Here is a 22039-nt window from a genome sequence, read left to right on the forward strand (position 1 = left end):
AAATTATAAAACTTAATCCCCAATCAACTCAATACTAAAGGATTATATAGGGAAAATAAGTTAATTAAATAATAAAAAAAAAAAACACAAATCAATCGGGTTAACAGGTTAAATCCACGACCTGTGTCATGAGATTAAGATAACTCAATAAAAAAAAACAAACTCAATATTAAAGGGTTTTTTAAAAAAAAACATTGATTCAACCCAATATTAAAAGGCAAGATTGAAAAAAAAATTAATTTTTTTTTTAAAAAACAAGTCAATCATGTTAATTCGCTAAACTCGCGGTTCGCATTATACGAGCAAGATAACCCAATGAAAAATAAATTAAATATTAAAAGAAAACAATATTAATTGAAAAAAAAAAACAAAAAAAGTACTATTTTAATAAATAATATTTTACAAGAAGGGTACAACAAAAACTACTTCTCTTTTAATTTTTTTTTGTTAATATATATTTTAATTTTGAAAATATATAAATTTATTATGATTAACTGCTCTACCTATTAGAAAGCTCGAATATAAAATTAAGAGTTGTAGTCACAATGTTATCACTTCCTGTGAGCACCCACCTTAACATGATGCTTTTACTTAGAATTCGAAAAATAAGTTACCAGATAATCTTTGAGCATTGGAATTGGTATTCATGGGTTGAATTTATATATATATATATATATATATATATATATATATATATATATATATATATATATATATATTATTTTCAAGTAAAAAATATAAATATTTATAAACTAATAATTATTTTGAGTATTCATTATCTACTATTATTTATTAATTAATAAAAATAGTTAATACATATATTTGAAGTATATATAAGTATATTAAATGATAAAATAATAAATATTATTCACACATATATATATATGTTTTTTTGTTAATATTAAGATATGTATATATTATATTGTATTAAAAAAATTTAAATATTCTACAATTATATTTATATAATATAAATATATATTTTGGGTCGGACAAATTTTGAGTAAAGCTTAACAATATCAATACTCTATAACATATTCAAATAAATACTCATTGAACTACATTAATAAATTTAGCTTATTTATTTATTTCCACGGAAGATTATATTAGAACTGTCCTTATTCCAAATAAAATTGCAAAATTGTGAGAGAGATTGGTTTCCCTCTTCTGTGAAAAACAATGGTAAGACACCAATGGGTCCCCACCAACCAGGCCGCCAGAAAGGCCCCAACCCTCCGCCTTCCGCCCACCATCCACCCCTGACCCCACTACACATTTTACTGGACGTAAAGGCCAACCACCACCAATGAAGAGCGACGCATCGTTTGCCCACCCTCGCATTGGTTCCCTCTCTCCAACGCCCTTCCTCCCTCCTCCACAAAAACTCTCCAGTCTCTCAGAACTTCACTCAAATCCCACCACACGTTACATCGCTAAAAACCTTCCTTGCATAACCCAACCCTTCGCTAACATCTCCAATCAATCCCAGCTCACACAAGCAGTCTCTTCTCTTCAGATTTTATCATGCAAAGGCATTCATTTACCTTATACAACAATGTGCAAATTGCAAGTCTCTTAAATTAGGGAAATGGGTTCATATTCATTTGAAACTAATTGGACTAAAAAGACCCAGTTCGTTTTTATACAATAATTTGATTCATATGCATGTACCATGCGGTGGCCATGTTAGTGCTTATAAGTTGTTTGATGAGATGACCGCGAGAAACTTGTACTATTGAAATAATATGCTTTCTGGGTATGCTAAATCAGGCATGACAAATCGAGCTAGGAAGTTGTTTGATAAAATGCCTAAGAGAGATGTTGTTTCCTGGAATACTATGGTTATTGGGTAGGGCAAAGCCGGTTTTTTCGTGAAGGTTTAAGGTTTTATAAGGAGTTAAGGAGATTAGGGATTGGTTATAATGAGTATTTTGCGGGGTTATTGAGTGTTTATGTTAAGTTTTAGGAATTGGTACTTGTTAAACAGGGTCATGGGCCGCTGGATTTTTGTGTAAGATGGTGATTCCAAGCTTGGTTGCTGATGCATACGCAAAATGTGGAGAGATGAGTGATGCGACGAGGTTGTTTGATGGGATGAATGTGAAGGATGTTATTGCATGGACAACGATGGTTTTGGGTATGCACAATGCGGAACATGGTGGTGGCTAGGGAATTGTTCGATTTGATGCCTAACAAGAATTCAGTCGCGCGCACTTTGATCTCTGGGTATGTTAGGCATGGTTTAGTGTATACGACACCTGAGTTGTTTACGAATATGATGGTGTTAGGCACTAGACGGAATCAATTTGCTTTTATTAGCAGTCTTTGCGCTTGTGCCAGTTTAGCTTCGGTTAAGCTTGGTAAGCACATTGATGGTTACTTGATAAGAAAAAAATTTAGACCTAATACAATTGTTGTGAGTTCTCTCATTGACATGCATTCCAAATGTGGAAGTTGCGGGCTGGTTTTTTTTATCTTATGGGCAATAAGCAAGGTGTTGTCTTGTGGAACCCCATGATTTATGCCTTGGCACAACATGATCACGGTGAAGAAGCTATTCAGATGTTTGATGACATGATGGGAAATGGATTAAGACCAGATAAGATAACATTGGTTGTCATTCTCAATGCATGCTGTCATGCAGGTCTTGTGGAGGAAGGGCTCAGGTTACTTGAATCCATAATCGGGGGTAATTTTTTTTCCCGATCAGGAACATTATGCTCGCTTGATTGATCTCTTGGGTCAGGCGTGGCATTTTGACAAGTTGACGGGCCAACTTGAGAACATGCACTGCAAGATCAATGAACAGATTTGGAATGCTTTAATTAGCGTTTGTGGAATCCATGGGAACATGGAGTTTGGGAAAAAAGTAGCTGAACAACGTATAGAGTTGAAGCCACAGTCCCCTGCAGCTTATATACTGCTATCAAGTATTCAAGTGTATATGCTGACCTTGGGAGATGGGACTTGGTAGAGAAGGTCAGGCAGCTTATGATTGAGAGACATGGAAGAAAGGAGCCGAGCTCTTAGTCGGATAGAGATTGAAAATAAAGTGCATGCTTTCACTGCCTCGGATAGGTAACACCCTTTGAAAGAAGTAATATATTCATTCTTGGAACAAGTAGTTGGCTGGATGGAAGAGGAAGTTTCATCACCTATTGCTGAAAGGTAGAAGTTTTTCATCGTTACTTCTGCCAGGCAATATTGAGGGATACCTACATAAGTAGTATTTTTTGAACAATTTTCCCAAACTCGTAACATTTTTTTTCTACTCATAGAAAGTTGTATTTCTGTTTCACATCTCATAGAATTGAATCTCCACATCGTTACATCTGCGGAATTTCTTTCAGTAATTAGATAGAAAAATCATTGTTTTGAATAACAGCGTCTCAAATAAAACTGATACAGAGATAATTGTTTGCAATCGTTTTCCATGTTGTGGTATTTGATTACTTTTGTAACGTAGAATAATTGTCTGCGCGTTGTGGCTATGGAGGCTTTTAATGCCTTGATTGAATAAACACATATAGGTTGCAGGTATTTTCTCTTGTGAAACCTCTGATATCACGAAAGTTATTATTAGCTCAGCTCAATTCATCAGTCCATCATGAAGTATGTAGAATGTGTTGGGGCTGTGGTTAAGGACTCCAGATATCTGATACGATCCATATCGAATCATGCATGTTTAAAGCATATATCCAGATAACAGAACATGTTCATACGTAATCACTATCATAGTTAAGTTCAGGTAGTTGGCCGGGTTTACCTGTTCCTGGTTTTTGCCATTAGTTGGTCTTCAATGGGAGCAGAGCCAACTCATCTGCGTCGCAGCCTTGGTACATAAAGCTTGTAAAGGAAATCCTTAAGTGCACTCTTGGCCTTGTTATTGAAAATAGGTGGTGTTAAGGAGATACTATATTTGTTTTGCAACTGATCAATTCTCGACCTTTTCATTCTCTTAGCTGCTTCATCAGTCGGCATTTTCTCGATTTTAGATGTTCTTATTGCTTGAGTGAAATCATCACTGTTTTTCTGTCCTGTTATTTTCTGGCAAGTTCATCAATATTTCATCGATTGATTTTCAAAGGAACTACAGAAGTTAGGTCAGTGGAATTGACCTTGAAGACGGAAGAGGAGGAAGAACAAGTTAGATATCACGCCTAATTATTGCTGTACATAACTTCAAACACTGACCACTTACCTTTCTTGATTTCTTAGAAATACGTCTGAACTATCTTACATTGCGTTTGATTTCCATGAAGTCCATTGCCTAGTGATGTCCTCGCTGCAATGCAAGAGTTCTCTTTCATGATGAATGTGTGTGAAATCATGATTTTTGCATTTTATATCCGCAGTAACATGATTCAATGGATGCCAATGAGGTTGTGGTTCGACTGGTACTCATATCCCTACTATCTTACGAGGGGAGCTTCGTCTTTATAACTAGGAAAAAAAAACATGATTCAATGGATGCTGCCTGCCTTTGGCCCTCGCAGTCATGTTCCACATCTCCAATTCAGACACGAGATTAACCATTTTCTACTGAGGTAGGAGGGAGCTTGCGTCTTATGACTGCCTTTGAATCATTGTGGCTTGGTCCCTGGATACTAAATGCACATGGCGGGCTCCATTAAACCTCAAGGTTCGAGGTCCACGGAAATTTCTTGCTTATCTATTCGAGTAGAGACATTAATCATCATCTCTTGAGGACCACTTAAGTCTCGAGATAGACTTTCGAGTCCTTATTATTTATTTATTTTTTAATAATATTCGAGACATCTTTTGTGAGTTTTCATGTATCGAGATTTCGCCCTTCTCTAATCATCTTCTAAGTGAATTGATCGCATGTTAATGCATTTACGTATCTTTTCTTAATATATATTGGAATTTAAACGTGAAATGGTACCACTGGAAGAAATCAACCCTATCCAGTTATCTCAAGGATGCCTTTCAGCTCGTTTACTATTATCACCATGTGGGCTCGGGAGCTGGTATCTGTTTTATGGGTTTTTTCCTGCATAACACATGTTAGTTTTTTATTCCTTCATCGACTGTTTCTTTTCTTTTTGCAGTTGTTGTAACTTGTAGCTATCTGGTTGCTTGATCTCTGTCCAGCCAAGTGTTAACTGGTCAATGAGAAGATACTTAGGTATGGGCATCATTGATGAGGTGCAATACTTGGTGGCATCAATGTGAAGAAGTTGCTGGAAAAAAAGTGAAGAAAACAGCTATTGATTGATTAAGGAGACCTTGATCCATGAGTTTTTTTAATGGGGAAGACCTTTATCCATGATTTTTAATCAAGAGATGGCCCACTCCATCTTTTATAAAGGTCATGGAAGAGGACAATTACCTTGAATTATGGACATGATTAAGTGGTTGAACCACAGTTTGAAAAGTTCATTAGGGTAAATAACCATGTGAAAGGAGCTGTAGTTTTTGCTGCCATGTTGCAGTTTATCAAGGGCAAAACCTTTACTACCATGGTGGATTTGGCACATGTTTTGCGTAAGGCAGGCGGGCGAAGCTGCACAGAACCAACAAGCCTCGTAATCATTTTGGACAGCCACAAATGTGGACCAAAGAAACTTATCTCGATTATAACTCTACACCAATAATGCAAGCAAGGCAACCAGCTAGACCGAAAGAAACAAAGCATGTCCTTGTCATAATCAAGATTATTGCGGGAAAAAAAAAAAAAAAAAATTCTGTGGAGGGAAAGAAATGATCTTTCTAATCTCTTTTTATAATCTCAGAAGTATTTACTGTATAGTAATTACTTCCAATTAACGTTACGATACTGTGTATTAAAACCCACAGACCAATTCTTTTTCTGTGCAATAAAGCCTGCCCACCTACCTACAACCAGAAAAGGCAAGGAAAAAGAAGAACTCAACGTTCTTCATCTTCTTCTTCCTGACATAAGAAAAAATGGGTTCTCAGGTCTCTAAACAGTTGGAAAAGCGTAAAGCAATCTCAACAGAGAAGAAAGCTCTAGTTGATCTTGGAGGGAGCTCTGGAGAAACGTATCCTGGTTCTGATTATCGCCCTTCTGACAGGAAGAATTGGATGGCTGGGCTCAGCCCAGAGAAGCTTCACATAAACCAAATTGTATGGCCTGGGACCCATGATTCTGCTACCAATAAGATTGGCATCCCAATGATTACTCGACCTTTCGCTCAATGCCAGTCTTTGTCCATCTACCGTCAGCTTTGTGTAGGCACCAGAGTTCTTGATGTTAGGGTTCAGGAAGATCGTCGCGTCTGCCATGGAATCTTGACAACATATAGTGTTGATGTTGTTATCCAAGAACTCAAGAAATTCTTGTCAGAAACTCATTCAGAGATCGTAATTCTTGAGATCAGGACGGAGTTTGGTCATGATGATCCTCCAGAATTTGACAAGTACTTGGAAGAACAACTTGGAGAATATCTGATCCATCAAGATGATAATGTTTTTGGCAAGACAATTGCAGAATTGTTGCCAAAGAGGGTAATTTGTGTATGGAAGCCAAGGAAATCACCAGCTCCGAAACACGGAAGCTCGCTGTGGAGCGCCGGATATTTGAAAGATAACTGGACTGACACAGATCTGCCATCAACCAAATTTGAAAGTAACATGAAGCATTTAAGTGAGCAACCACCAGTATCGTCAAGGAAATTCTTTTACAGAGTGGAAAATACTGTTACACCACAAGCAGATAATCCAATTGTGTGTGTTAAACCTGTGACAAACCGGATTCATGGATATGCTAGGCTGTTCATAACACAGTGCTTCTCAAAGGGCTGTGCTGATAAGTTGCAGATCTTCTCTACAGATTTCATTGATGAGGATTTTGTTGAAGCGTGTGTTGGATTAACACAGGCAAGGGTTGAAGGGAAGGCTTAATTTGTCTAATCTTCCGGAGTTCTTGTTCTCAGTTTAGAGATTTTTATTGTGAGCCATTATCTCATGTGATTAGTTTCTGGGTTGAAGATTTGCCCCATTATCCTTAATGGGGAAGACTGTTCATTTGTCTGTATGTATGCTAAATTATTTGTTTGTGATGTATAAAGGATTTGTATGTTGGTGTTGGAAGATTCTGATTGGCACACATTTGTTTTTGTTCTTTCCAGCATTGCACTTTTACCTTTTAAAACCTGCCTTCTTACTGTTGCGATTTGATGAATTCAGCCTTTGATATTGCCCCATCACATCTTTACATGTAGAAACTAACTTGATAAGATATATATAATAATCTAATTATTTGATTTTAAATTTATTTTTTAAAAATAAGTTAGTTTGAGTATTATAAATTTTAAAATTATTAAAAACTTATATAATTATTAATTTCAAAACATCAAGAAATTATTTCGATATATACATAATCCAGTTTCAAATACCTACTATTATTAAAAAAAATATTAAAAATAAGGGATTTTCAAATCAAACAAGGAAAAAAGCTATTATAACTAAATAAGATAATGGTGGTTCACATACCAAGCCGGTCTTATCTAAGCTCAATTTGCTGAAAAGAGATGGGCAGGCTTCGTTGCTCCACTTGTTATCATCACATGTTCTTATCTAAGCTCAAATTGCTAAAAAGAAAAACTTCTCATGAATAATCCACATCTGGTTGGCCTAAAAACCTGAGAAAAAAAAAAATTTGATTTCATTTTATGAGAATTTATCAGAAAAGACCGTAATTGTTTAAAAAAAAAAAACCTTCTCCAGAAGGTGGTACATGCTATTGACTTGCATTTCCATGTGCATGTAAACTAATAATATCATTTGAACGAATATTTGAAGTATAAAATATATTTGAACAAAAAAATTAATAAAAATCATAGTTTTTATATGAATTGATCAATCAATTAAGCTAAAGAATTGATAGTAAGGTTGTTGCCCCTCCCAACAATAAATCCCCTAATATCTAAATCCAACAACAAAAATATTTTTTATGAGGTTTATTATTTATTTTGTTAATCTTACTTTTAATTTAGTTAATGATTTTAGAGAGTACGAATTTTTATAATTTTAACAATGTTTCACATATATATAAACTATACCCAAAATTTTATCTCGTTTTAAAAAACTTGTATAGAACTACAACTACCAAACTCTATAAATTATTGTCAAACTCAACAAATTCTCACTTATCATAATCACAAGTAACTTCAGAAATGAAAAAAAAAATATTTACATGTAAAATAAATCTGAAATACTTCAATAATACAATATTCTAGTTATTGAAACCCTAAAATATATAAACATAACTTATCTATTTATCTACATCGTCTACTTGATGATCTAAGCTCATTAATAACACAACTAGATCCAGATACAGCACCTGCCTGAGCGGCCTCATCATCTATCATGACATCATCAAGAGTTAACTTTTCTCCAAAAGTATAAAGTCTAGTGTGGCAAACAATTAACCACTAGGAAGCATACATGTAACTTTTATTTTCTTTGTCAATATTACGAAGCACAAATGTCGTCTCTCGACTTTCCTGTAGCAAAAAACCAACCTAATATTAATAAAACACTCACGATAAATTAAAAGATCAATACATAAAACTCAATATTTATAACATATATTAATTATAAAAGACTTGATTACTTACGTGATTTTGAATTCGTTGTGCATGTTGCCCGTACTACATGTATCTAATTGGAGGAACCTACTCGATATCCGGAATAATGACCCGACATGTGATACTCATGTACCAAATCAAATACTCTTCATCTCCACAAGACGCATCTCTCTAAATATCATGTTCCTCTGTGCATCCCATTGTGATACATAAGCTTCATGACAAGTTAACCAATCGTAATACTCCGATGAGTTATGACCTGCAAAACATCACTCATATCGATATCAACTAAAATGTGCTATTTACAGCCAAATTATCGCATTACTTGATCTAAGTAATATAATTCAATCATCTTAAAAAAAATATTTGCTAGACAATTGATGTCCATTTATCTATCATGTTAATGTAAACAATTAGAGCAACTGTCAGTCTTTCATCCAAATAAAGCATCCACATAACCTGTAGAATATAAGTTTCTTAAATATTAAACAACAATAATTCGGTGAAGTTAATTTCTTTATTTAACAAATAGTTCAGAAAATATTTGGATAGCATGTTGTCTATCTAACTCACTTTGATAAAATTCTAACACTTTTTGGGTTATTTTCAAATATTCTATCAGCACACCACCCAACATTACAAATACATGTAATTTTAATTGCATTTTTAAAAGTTACAATTAGACAATACAAATTTGCATTAACATTACAAAATAACTTTGCAATACCAACATCCTAGTAGAAGCTATAATGTAACCATTATAGTCTAGATCATTGACAATAATCTCGGTATTTATAGTCGACCAACATAAAGATGCTCACAAGAATAAAACTATTATTAAATAAAAACAAGTTGATTATTTATTGTTAAGGATAAATATTGAATGTTAATACTATAATCAAATTTTTCGATTCATACCTGAAGAAGTAGCAAACATCCCTTAAATTGTTTGACCTTCTTCATGTATGTCAAACATAGATGTTTGTACTAGCATACTAAGACAACATATCTCCAGCTATATGTGGAAATGACATCAAAGTCATCTAGAAGCATTAGATAAATTAATGGCACATCTCTCACTACAAGACCCATGAATAATACATTGCCAAATAAATGCAATATATATGCTTTGGCATACCTACACAACACATTAAAATTATCATAATAGTTCACACAAACTTAAAAAATAATCAACACATTCAAATATCATTCAAATCATGATTTAATTTGTATCTCCGTAAGATATCATCGTCAGCATCAGTTGGTGATGTCGTTAATATCTTCTTAATCAATTTAAGATGTATGTTATCCCTTTTCAATTAAGAAGGAGAGGGTGTCAATCCAAATAATCATTCGTATAACACAATCCGATTATGAGCGCCAGTAGATGTGATTATCCATCCATCAACAAGTAGTCTAAACAAAACAGTCACGTCCTCCGATTGATGTTAAATGAGGACGCTCAACATATATAATACTTTTAATGATAATTAAATTAAAAATATATTAAAATTAAATATACTTACAATAATAGCGAATATGTTATTCGATTGATATCGATCCTCACAAGATAGAAATGTCGGCGAGACTGATAAGCATGGATTGTGACTAATGCTTTCCATGATCATAATCATGGTCTCCTTGCTCATAGTCATGATGCCCAGAAATATCATCATCCAAATGAAGAAGCTCAACATGGGTAGACGATCCACCACCTTGAGTGCGTGACAATCTAAGTAATAATATCTATAATTAATGTGAAATTAGATAAGTTTAATATGCTTAAAAAAAATATAGCAATATATCATATCATATCATATTTTGCATATAATTATATTGCCATACATACATTTTCGATTAGAACACGTTTCTCTATTATAACCTATGTCATTGCATATGTCACACCTATAATGTGCATGACCTTCTCTTACATCTATCTTGTTGTGCAAACGAGTAGAAATTCATCGACCACACGCTAACTTCCATCTAGATGAGTCTGTTTCAACTTAAGGTTCATTGTAATGACTCCATTCTAGCTCGTCTAGTAATGAATAGAATGACATGTCATATGCTGATCTATAACTTTGAATCTCATAATGATCATTAACAAATTCTGTGAAGAAGTTTAAGTGATTCTCATCATAATATGCAAGAACATGTGAACATTGACATTAAAATGCATGTTATTTACCACATATATATGTTCTATCATTCAAACTAATTGTTTGTTTAACATCTTTTACAACACCCGGTTTAATAGGGGTGTTGACCTAAAATACATGTTGCTCAGAGTCAAATAACATTGCAGTATGATCCCTTGATCTATCTCTACTCATTATCAACTCAATCTGAATTGTTGGGGGCCAAATTTTACCACGTCTCCGCTTAATCCAATAACTATTACACCTATAAAATGTTAATTACACTAGAGTTGAAATAGACATTGCATAAGAATCTTTTAGAACATGATTAAAAGATTCTAAAAGATTAGTTGTCATATTACAACACTGGTGACCGCCATCATAACATAAAGCCTATTTTTCCTTTGGTTCTCATTCAAACCATTCTTTATATGTTGGGTCCAGCTTACACATTCTTTCATACCATAAATCAGATTTGCATCTTGAAGACTCATAACACATCCTCGTCAATTCTTTTTTCATAGTTGGGTCTTTGAATTTATAGTTGAAGTTGCTAACAAAATATCTGGCACAATACCAATGGTATCCTATAGGTCCATACCAAACTTCTTCTACACCATTCTTGATGCTTACATGTCTATATGATATTATACAAATACTTGTTTTATTACCAATAACGTATCTTTATATACAAAGCAAAAACCATCTTCAATTAAAATAATTTTCTTCATCAATAATTACAAAAGCCAAGGGGAATAACTCATTATTTGCATCAAAAGCAATTGCAATCAATAACTTCTCATCATATCGTCGATAAAAATATGTGTCATCAATACTTATGGGTGAGTTACAGTGTTTGAAACCTTTAATAGAAGGTCTAAATGACTAAAAAAACTCTTCAAAAAACCATTATACTATCATCAAGATTTCTTATGGGCATCAAATCAACAACTATTCCAGGACTTAATTCATTTAATTGTCAATAACAACCTAGGTGATTTTTCAAAAGACTCCTCATATGAACCAAAAAGATGTCCAATCACCTTCTATTTTGCAACTTATACTTTGTCATATGAAATTTTATACTTGTAATACAATTTTATTTCATCATGTATGCTTGCAACCATCATTGAAAGCTTATTTATCACGATGGTTGATATAACATTAACAATAAAAATTACATAAAGTTGATGGTGGTTTTTTTTGACAAGGGTCAAAACAAATGTGTATTCTTTTTTAACTTTGCTACCTCAAATGAATTCAGTCTTTTACACGCCCCCATATAAATATCATTTACATTCAGGTGCTTGCACACATTGTAATTTAACAAATATGGAGTTCGACCATTGGATTCAGTATTGAACTGAATGTGTATTGTGTGTCATCATTTAACTACATTAATCAACTCATTTTTACTACTGAATATTTGTCTAACCTCCAAATTAGACCTTTCTGGCATACATATATGAATAAGTATCGAATCATTAGAAACAACAAAACTAAACCCAGAAGCATCTCCAAATTCAAGAACAAGATGTATGATTTCATCATCAATATCATCATAATCATCAACATTCACCATCACATTCGAGTCTAACGTATCATCATCTTTTTTTGTCACTAGACTTGAAATAGTCAAATCTATGTTAATCAGCAAATAGATTTATCAAATATAATATCATCTATCATTTACAATAAATCATCCAACAGTAAAATATCTTGAGTTCTACTAATTGAATTTGAAGGACTAGCAGAAGTTAGGATGAGACACAAAATTTTTTTTCGACTAACCATATACAATACCATCATATTCAAACCACTTTAGATGAAAGAATCAATTGTTGTCTTAAAACTACCATTACACACAACTAGTACAAGATAATATTGATATTCACCAATCTGACACCTCAAAGTTATTTCAACATCAATTTCATTTTAGTTTCACCCAAGTCTATAACAAATGGTTTATTTCATTTAAGCATATGACATGCTTAAATTACCATTTAACAACAAATTGCTCTCGTTATTATATGTGATACTATTGTTCACATCATGAATAATAATACCATCACAATGATATAAAATAAATATGTTATAAGAGATTTTATAAAAAAAGAAAAACAATTTGGATTTTAAATTTTAGTTAATTAGACATAATTTTAACTAAATTGCATTACCCCTATCTCAATTGGCAAACTTCATATCAAATTCCCAACAATACACACAAAATCCTTGATTCAACATCTTAATATCAATTATACACAATACATAATTAATTGAAATAATTGATTCAATTTATTTTCATGTTCAAATCAACTCTAATTTATGATAATCTTAACTAACTTAACATTAATTCAACAAATCTTAAATTCACCATAAACCTTAAATTCAATCTAAACAATTATTTCATTTCAACCAAACCAAACCAAACACAAATTCATAGCTATGTAGAATATGTACCTTGCTTGTAGGACAAGTAAAAAGATCGGGGCGGCTGTTGCAACAACAAAGGTAACGATGGATTTTTAACACAAAATATCAAAACATAAGCTTGATTTTTTATCTTTTTTAAAGGGAAAATAGAAGTGTTTAATGGGGTTTTTTTAGAGAAACTAAAGGTATCGGTCAATTTTTTTATAGAGAGAGATAATGTATGTGTGTTCTTTGATCTGGAGAATATAAATTTTAATGGATGTCACTCTTCAAAAATACAACATTTTAAATTATCACATTTCAAAAACATGAAATTTAACCATGTTGTGTGTTTTCTAATAGCAATATTTACTATGCTATGTTTATTTTATCAAATCTTTTTTAAATGATGTTATTTCACTGAATTTTTATGTTTACTGTGCTATTTTTTTTATAAAAAAAATTTTTTTTCCTCTCCTGCACCCACGTCTTTCTTTCCTCTACTAATTGACAATAGACCTCTCATTGGAATGCCGAAAAGACAAGCCATCATGTATCACATGGCGATGATATTATCGTTTTTATTTTCTTTTCCTCTCTCCCCTTTTTTTTTTTTTTTTTTACTAGTTGCAATGGATAATAATAAGAATCAATTTCACTTGTAAAGCTCAAACCAATATCCTTAAGGAAATTGTTAATAAAGAGAATAAACCAAGGCACAATTGTACAGGGTAAAAAAGAAGCAAAAACCAGCTACATCCCAACAACTAAACTCGAAGATCTAGCACATAACAAAGTAGTGAAAAGAGAATTTTGCAACAGGACTAAAAAACAAAAGTAAAAGAAATTCAGGGATACAGACGCTACAGGAAAATGATGTACATACACACACCACATTACAACGCAGTAAAAGAGCTAGTCAAACCTACGGTATACAATTCAGCTGTATGAACCTCTGAACTAGACACGTACGAACTAAAATCCACTGTTTCATGGTGGAAAACTGTCAAGACACCATATATAAGATTCAAGTTCATCCCATCTCTGAAAACTTGTAGAAGGCTGAATCGGATGCAATTTAGTTGTGAGTGGCCTTTTCCCTACAAAACTTGCATCTCAAAGTTTTCTCCAATTGTTGGATTATCAATGAGAACACTCCTGTAAAAGAAAGCCCGAGAATTTAATATATCAGTTATGAAAATTTGAAAACAACAATCTTTTGCAGGAGTATTCTCATTCAAAATCCAATAATTTCAGGAAGCATTGACATGAGTTTTGCAGGAGAAAAGGCGAGTCCTGACTAAATTTTGTGTAATTCAACCATGCACGAGTCTGCAGAGATTTGATGAACTCGCAACTCATATGTTTCACTATTCATCTCAATAGGTTACCGCAATTGCAACTATAAAGATTGGATGCATAATGGTGGATGTCAGTTCTTATTTATCTAGTTTATAAGCCCTCAGGTACTAACTTTCACAATTAATCATCTTATCTTAAAAATTTCATGGTGGTAACCTATCAAGAAACCATACATGGGGTACTGAGTTCATTGAATCTCCAAATGACTATACATGGCTGAAACAGACCACATTCAGCTGAGAGTAGCCTTTTCTCTATAAAACTTATGTCTTGGAGTTTCCTCCAATTTCTGGATTATCAATTAGAATACTAGTGCCAAAAACAACACAAGAACTTAACATAAAGTAACACCAATTTAACAAAGTTTGAAAGTAGGATCTGAAGACTAATTTGTGTCGTAAATATCAAATTAGTGGGGTTACTCCTAGTATATTTGACAAAAAGACACAAAAGGAGTGCTAGCCTAAAACCTGGGACTGGGCCATCTCTATGCTGTAATGATGCTTTCACCAAAAGGGTGCCTGGGATTTGCTGAAACACCTGGCAGGAACACAAGGCAGTCATGTATAAATTTATTAATGTCTGTTCTATTAAAGCCAGGTAAGGAGGTGAGCATACCGAAATGCAAAAAGATAAGTTATTTGAAGGGTGCAAATAACTTGAACTATGGGATGCCTCCAAAGGGTTGCAAGTGGCGGCTCCATTGGGATGCTTTGCCTCGTCCCTCAGGATTGCTTTGCACTCGTCATTTGAGGCAGTGATCTAGTGAAATGAGATAGTACAGCATGTAAGGACACAGAAATATGATAAACAGCATAGACAGAGAACTACGTAACCCAAGAATAATGGTTCTTACATCAACAACAAATGAAGAGGCATTCAATTTGCAGGATGCACCCCCAAGGCAGAAAAAGGACTCAATAGATTGTAATACATGAAAGGCACTGAATTGCCGTTGAAGACCCTGCTAGGCAGTCAAAATCCACTTGAGATGCATTAGTACAAAACTAACAGATCACATGGTATTAGTATAAAATTTTGAAAGTCATGCTGCACTGATTTCTTTTGCAAGCTTGGATAAATTAGTATATCTGGTAGCCAATGCTGCCACTTTTATTCAGAAAATGGTCCATTCTGTCATCGCACAGCAATGATAGCACCAAAAGAGAAGGAAGGATTCTAGTGTTCAAACTCTAAAACTGTATAAGCAAAGGGACATATGCATCTATATGCAAATTCATACAATGTGCGTGCATGCCTGGACAAGTTCAGACTTTAAGGGGGATAAGAACAACAAGTGTGGCTGACTGAGTATATGCCATGAGAAAGATCCATGCCTCCCTGTTGCTTCAGGTATAGTTGGAGTAATGAATAAATAATTTTAGAGACAAATTTACAAGAGAGTTAAATTGAGAGGGACATATCCATACCTCAAGAGTGAAAGATAGGCTATTCTTCTGCACCAGAGGAGATATTATTTTCCTGACAGGAGGCACAAAAGACCAAGCAAGCCCCCACCGACATGTTTGCCCTTGGACAAATTCAGTGGTCTTCACTATAGTGACTCCAACTTCCCGAAGCTTTGAGGTAAGGAATTTGAGGTTCACTTTCCTTCCAACCATTGAAGTAAACCACCTTCAAACAAAAGATAAGCATAAAGACCAATATTCCAGAACTGAGTACCCAGATGGCCAGACATGTTGGATATCAATAATAGCAAATGTAACAGGCGAGAAAAGTTACCAAAAGGACTCCTTCAACACTACACTATCTTCAATTATACGAGTGATAAAAGCCTTCTCTCCACCAGGGCAAACCATCTCCTCAGGAGTCCCACCACAAGCAGTTTTGGGATTCAGTCCTGCTTCCTCCATGGTCTCAAAAAATGGGGGATTACACATGCAGAAATCAAACTTCTCACCATCTCTGACTACACCAAGAAGTAAAGGTGGTCCAGAATACTTCTTATTCATATCCAATGGAGGATCAAAAGAAGATGAGGGCAAACGCTCTGCCTCCTCGACCACAGTCGCATTTCCATCCATTTTATTTTCACAATTGACCGACTTTCCACAATTTGAATCTTCAATAGAAATGGCGCCTTGACAATCTGTGACCTTTCTGATTTTGATTAGTTCTGATATATGTTGATTACATTTAACATTTTTCTCTGCCCACTCCACTGCTACATCAGTCACATCTGCAACCAGAATCACCAACATTTTATAAAACAAATTATGAGCAACACTGATCCATAAATGACCCAAAGAAAAGCTACCTGACCCGACAAAAGTCCATCCAAGAAGAGAGGCACCAAGTAGAGGGTAAATGCAGTTAGCTCCAGTGCCTACATCAAAACCTCTCACAATATCACCATTGTTGTTATTCTTTGGAATGATATCCGATGACAAAAGATCCTCGATCCAATGAATGTAGTTCGATCTATTTGGCACTGTAGGGCATAACTGGCCATCAGGAATCCACCTAGAATGCTCAATTGACAAAAGACATTTAATTTACAAAAACCCAACAAATACAAGTAACCCCATAAACCATAAAAAAAGAAACAACAATGCTACACAAACCGAACTACAACCAACCTCATAGACCAAACTAACCTTAAAAAACAACCATAACAGTCACACACACACACACACACAAAAGACTAAGTCTTCATACTCATTTACAACAAAGTAACATAAAAATGCACCTAGAGAGTTTAACCCCCAGCTCCAAGCAATCTCATAGACCAAAAACATATGAAAAAACAACATTAAAATTCACAAAAACGTTTCAATCTTTATAGCTGATTGATAACAAAAGAACCTAAAGATTCTAACTTCCACAGTTTTCACTACATGGGTCTTGCTTAAACTTAACAAAACATCGTTTATATAGTTAAAAGAGTCGAAATGATTGTTACCAGTTGAGGCCATGATCATGGAGAAGCAGGACCCGGGTGAGTTCTCGGGTCGAGTTGAAATCGGTCCAGTCAATTCGAGGTCGACCATCGCGAGAGTAAAAAACAAAAGGCTTGAGAGACGGGTAGAGAGAAGCTAAGAGAGAAAAATCAGGTGGGTTATCGGAGTATTTGTTTTTGGGGTGGATGGTGGGTCGTTCGGGTCTCTTTCTCTTGTTTTTCTTGCTTGGCATTCTTTTCTTTTCTTTTTTTCTTTGAATTCTAGAGAGCAGAGAGAATGGAAGAAGCAAAACCTGAACTATTTACAGAGAAAGGTGAGGGATAGTTATTCAGGGATAGTTCTTCTCGTCGACGACGTGTCTTTTATGATGGACTGGATTGGTTCATCTTGGGCTTTGTGGGTTTGGGCTCTTGGCACATCTTGGGCAATTAGCCCTGCAAAATGAAAATTCATGGTGAGTTACCTTTTTTTTGTTTTTATTTTCTATTTTCCTAAAACAATATTTTCAAGATCTTTACATGCTAAATCTTATATATTTTCTATTTTATTCTATCATTATTCTCCATTTTATATTCTTAAATTTTGGGGATTTTTTTTATTCTTAAAATTTTTCCTTCAACAAAAATAATGGCTATGAAAAATAAAATGTCGTTTATATATGTACTATAATCGTGGTTCAAAATCATCGTAATTTTATTAAAACCATAATTCTATTATAAATCAAATTTTATATAAACAAAAATATAATTCAAAATCATGATTTATATATATAAAAAAAATGCAATTAAGAATTGTGTTTTTCTTTAAACTATATTATTTTTTTCAAAAAAAAAATTTGACAAGTGCGTTAGTATTTAAAAAAAAAAAAAAAAACTCGAGAATTTCATATGCTATAATCTGAAGGCAATGTCCATCACCACAAGACCGTCAATTTACTTATGTGTGTAAGAGTATGATTGCGGTTACTTTTAAAAGTATTTTTAACTCGAAAATATATTAAAATAATTTTTTTATTTTTAAAAAATTATTTTTAGTATCAACACATCAAAATGATCTAAAAATATTTTAAAAATATTAATTTAAAATAAAAAAAATTCAATTTTTTTCAAAAATATTTTTAAGTTAAAAAAAACAAACAGAAGCTACATACCACTGGCTAGGTATCCATGTTGTGGCCTAAACCAAGAGAAAAGTGTGCACTTGAACGATGAGATCACAGGATATTTTGGCGGATCTTTCGTAGACCCAACCCTCTATTCACCATACCTGTTTATCAATTGCTTGTCTTCCAAAAAGAAAACAGAGAAGGACACAGCACCAACTATAGCACACAAGCACAGCATCAAATTACCATCTTCGTTCATCCAAAGTTTCTTGATTTTCATAATAGCTAATCTATGGCTCCATAAAGTACAGCTAAAAGCGACAATTAATGAGCCAAAACCAGCATTCAAAAGCAAACCCTGCTCTGTTTATTGCTAGTATTCATTATCTATTGGCGATTAAATTTTTCAGCTTCCCAACTCCATTCAACAAAGTTGTCCCATTCCAATTCCCGACAAGAAAAAAGTGAAAAGGAAAAGGGAAAAAAAGAAATGTCTAATGTCTTATCCTTTAAGAAGTTGTGTTCTGCCTTACGTTTTCATTTTTCTATGGTCTTCTTTAAAGGGATTTTACTGTCCATCTCTTGTCTTGTAGCGTATTGAATCTCCTCTAAATAAAACTTTCCTGCATTGATGGAGTGCATTTTTTGAGGTGCCAGCCCTGCACTGAGAGGAGGAAGTGGGACCAAAGAGAAAGGGAAGGCCTATCCATATCAACAGTTAGCTGAGTCAGCTCAGTACAGTATCCTATGGATAAGCATTTCAACACAAGCAAATGCAAATAATAACTGAAAAAACCACTAATCCTGGATAAATTCTCACGGCATCTCTATATAAACAATCGCATCTCCTCCCCTTTTATCCATCCCAGAACTCCTCTATCCAATACTTCCATGCTTGCAACTCCTACCACTTCATTTCTCCAAATCACCACCACAAAGACACCTTGCTCAAGCCCTTTTAGTGGCGAGTCCTATCCACTCAAACCTCGAGCATCTTTTGCTACTGCTTCACAGGCCAAGAAATCACAAGTGAGAGTTGGCTCAATGGCTACAACCTCCTCATTCTACGAAGTGCTAGGGCTTCCAATGAGTGCTAGTGGCCATGAAATAAAGGCTGCTTATAGAAGACTAGCAAGAACTTGCCACCCTGATGTTGTGTCCATGAATCAGAAAGAAATGTCAGCCACTGAGTTCATTAAAATCCATGCAGCATATTCAACACTATCAGACCCAGATAAACGCGCAAGTTATGATAGAGATCTTTTTAGAAACAGTAGGCCTTTCGGGTCTTCTTCTATGAGGTCGGCAACAATGGCAGCTGCTTCCGGTTATACTAGTAGGAACTGGGAGACTGACCAGTGTTGGTAGTTTTTTTTTTTTGACTTTTCATATTTCCATAGCTCATGTAATGAAGTTATTAAGTTACATGAAAATGGGTGTTGATCCCTGAAACTCTGCTCGTATCGTTCTGTAATCAATGCTTTTGATTGAAAACAGAGGAGATAAAACAGGGGAAAAGACAGAGCTAGTTTGTACGTGGTAGAAATGGGCACTTTTTTAGTGTAATTTAATGTGGATGTCTGATTCTTTTGTTACCTTCTGATTATAATTTGAAATACCATCGCTCTTGTATTTTTCGAAATCTTAATATATTAACGTAAGAAATCCAAATACAATTCCTATACAATTGAGGTAAATGTTTTGTAGTGATTTTTCTACAATCTCTTCAAAATTGCCTAAATGTCGTGTTTATCTTACAATGGATACCAATTTGACTAGACAACAAAATCCTAACAATTGGGGAACATACATTCACATTTCAAGTGCCTTCAGGCTATCACAAGTTGACAAATACAGCATAATGGATAAGGGGGCAACAAGACAGCAGAACAGGACAAAAAATGTACAGGTTATTAAGGTTATTAGCTCACCATGCATCGGCTGTCTTTCTCCAAAATATTAAATATTAAAATCACACAATTATGAATTATCCTGTGATAGCCCGGCTTAATTTCTCATATATTATGGCCTTACTGTCCTAAAAGTTTTATTTTTGATAATATAAGCACATATCTTAACCTAATACCTCAAAACATGTATAACAAATTAGTAATTAGTACTTTTAATAAAACTAGCTATCAATCCCTCACTCATCGATATAACCATGACATATCCACAATCTAAAGAAGACATTATTGATAGAGAAAATCATAAAAAAATCTATGAGTTGCCAATATGGTCAAGTTGATTGCGAGTGGAACCCTCATAAGAACCATCAGTTAACGAGCCCCACTCGTTCAGTGACCCATTAATCTTGGCGAACTCAGTTGATGCCTGAAATCAACCCACAACACCATCTTCTTAAACTTAAAAAATATGCATCATCTCTTGATTAAGGAGAGTTAATTAATGGCATGCAAATACATTGACTATTATATATTGGGGAGTGGGAGTAGCACCTCCCAAAAATCATCATAGTTTTCTGTAGTTGATGCGCTCCTTGACCTGGGGAAATTAATACGATTAATCAATAGAAAGCAAATTACTGGTGGATGCATCAACTGTGTATGAACAGTCTACTTCTTACCGTACCAACTCAGTGAGTTTTGTCCTTAAACATGATGCATCAAGCTTCAGGCATTGGCGGCTTAGAGGTCACATTTACACCAATGGTCAAGAGAAGGCGATCTGAAATCATATAAATAATGACAGGAGGATTATATAGTTTTTTATGTGGATTTTCAAACATAAATAATAAGTTCATTAATCGATTAGATTATTATTTTTGAAGTTGGAACAACTATCCAACTATCATGTCTGCCTTCTTTTTGTGAAAAAGCACAATACTTTTTGTTCGAGCCATTGAGATCCTTTTCTTTTCGCCGTAAAGAATTCCACTTTCATCAACCATTATTATTTTTGCCGACGAAAAAAGAAAGAAAGTTGATTGAAAGTGTCCATGGACGTTTTACACCTGAAAACCATATGGATTTTTAGTGTTTTTTTTTTTAAAAAAAATATTAACTTAAAAAAAATATTAAAATAATATTTTTTATTTTTTAATATTAATATATTAAAATGATTAAAGAATATTAAAAAAATAATTCTTTTGAAAATAGTATTTTTGTCCGAAAAACAAACAAAGTTTTTAAATAAAATCAAATACTTAATACTTTTTTTTAATGTCTAAAGAAGGGTTTCGAGATCCAAACCGATAAGAATTATGTGCGTTCATATATTTTTTTTTTTTAGTGATTAGAGCTAGTTTTTTAACATCAAAAATAAAATTTTCACCCAATTCTATCTGAGAGAAGCTATTCGTACCCCAAGTATTATGCATATGTGAATTTTATAGCATACCCAACTCTATTGAAAGAACAGCTAAAAACTATAATTTCATCGATCCCCATTACAGTCCGGGGCAGTCACCTCTAATAAATTATTGACCCCTTTTTTCCTGATTCAGACAGATCCTTGCCTGAGTTGTCAAAGAATCGGACAAGGCAACTACTAGTTTCAAAGAGA

At 33.9% G+C, this 22039-nt stretch overlaps 4 protein-coding genes across 6 annotated transcripts; 3 read left to right on the plus strand and 1 right to left on the minus strand.

The window, feature by feature from the left end:
- Nucleotides 1-1165: 1165 nt before the first annotated feature.
- On the plus strand, nucleotides 1166-3332 carry LOC118040467 (pentatricopeptide repeat-containing protein At2g21090). Its single transcript, XM_035047419.2, is given in 9 exon segments — nucleotides 1166-1545; nucleotides 1547-1860; nucleotides 1863-1991; nucleotides 1994-2135; nucleotides 2137-2450; nucleotides 2453-2678; nucleotides 2680-2932; nucleotides 2935-3015; nucleotides 3017-3332. Coding segments are annotated over 9 exon segments (1764 nt in total). The 5' UTR covers nucleotides 1166-1303; the 3' UTR covers nucleotides 3080-3332.
- Nucleotides 3333-5737: 2405 nt separating this feature from the next.
- On the plus strand, nucleotides 5738-7074 carry LOC118040477 (uncharacterized). Its single transcript, XM_035047438.2, has one exon. The coding sequence runs from the start codon at nucleotides 5929-5931 to the stop codon at nucleotides 6883-6885; it is 957 nt and encodes a 318-aa protein (XP_034903329.1). The 5' UTR covers nucleotides 5738-5928; the 3' UTR covers nucleotides 6886-7074.
- Nucleotides 7075-13766: 6692 nt separating this feature from the next.
- Nucleotides 13767-17761, minus strand: LOC118040472 (uncharacterized). Of its 3 annotated transcripts, XM_035047428.2 has the most exons (8): nucleotides 17412-17758; nucleotides 16767-16972; nucleotides 16232-16688; nucleotides 15919-16123; nucleotides 15345-15452; nucleotides 15107-15250; nucleotides 14959-15028; nucleotides 13767-14284 (listed from the first exon to the last, which is right to left on the minus strand). In XM_035047428.2, exons 1-8 carry the CDS (start codon nucleotides 17639-17641, stop codon nucleotides 14205-14207), a joined length of 1500 nt encoding a protein of 499 aa, XP_034903319.1. In that variant the 5' UTR covers nucleotides 17642-17758; the 3' UTR covers nucleotides 13767-14204. The 3 variants fall into 3 exon arrangements, with proteins under 3 accessions (XP_034903319.1, XP_034903318.1, XP_034903320.1); XM_035047427.2 differs by lacking the exon at nucleotides 13767-14284 and having other exon boundaries at nucleotides 14601-15028; nucleotides 17412-17761; XM_035047429.2 differs by lacking the exon at nucleotides 13767-14284 and having other exon boundaries at nucleotides 14601-15028; nucleotides 16767-16940; nucleotides 17412-17645.
- A 1574-nt stretch (nucleotides 17762-19335) lies between these two features.
- Nucleotides 19336-20109, plus strand: LOC118040481 (chaperone protein dnaJ 11, chloroplastic). Its single transcript, XM_035047443.2, has one exon. It carries the CDS (start codon nucleotides 19406-19408, stop codon nucleotides 19880-19882), a length of 477 nt encoding a protein of 158 aa, XP_034903334.1. The 5' UTR covers nucleotides 19336-19405; the 3' UTR covers nucleotides 19883-20109.
- The last annotated feature ends 1930 nt before the right edge of the window (nucleotides 20110-22039 follow it).

The sequence above is a fragment of the Populus alba genome, chromosome 4 (genome assembly GCF_005239225.2).
Source record: "Populus alba chromosome 4, ASM523922v2, whole genome shotgun sequence".
Lineage (NCBI taxonomy): Eukaryota > Viridiplantae > Streptophyta > Magnoliopsida > Malpighiales > Salicaceae > Populus > Populus alba.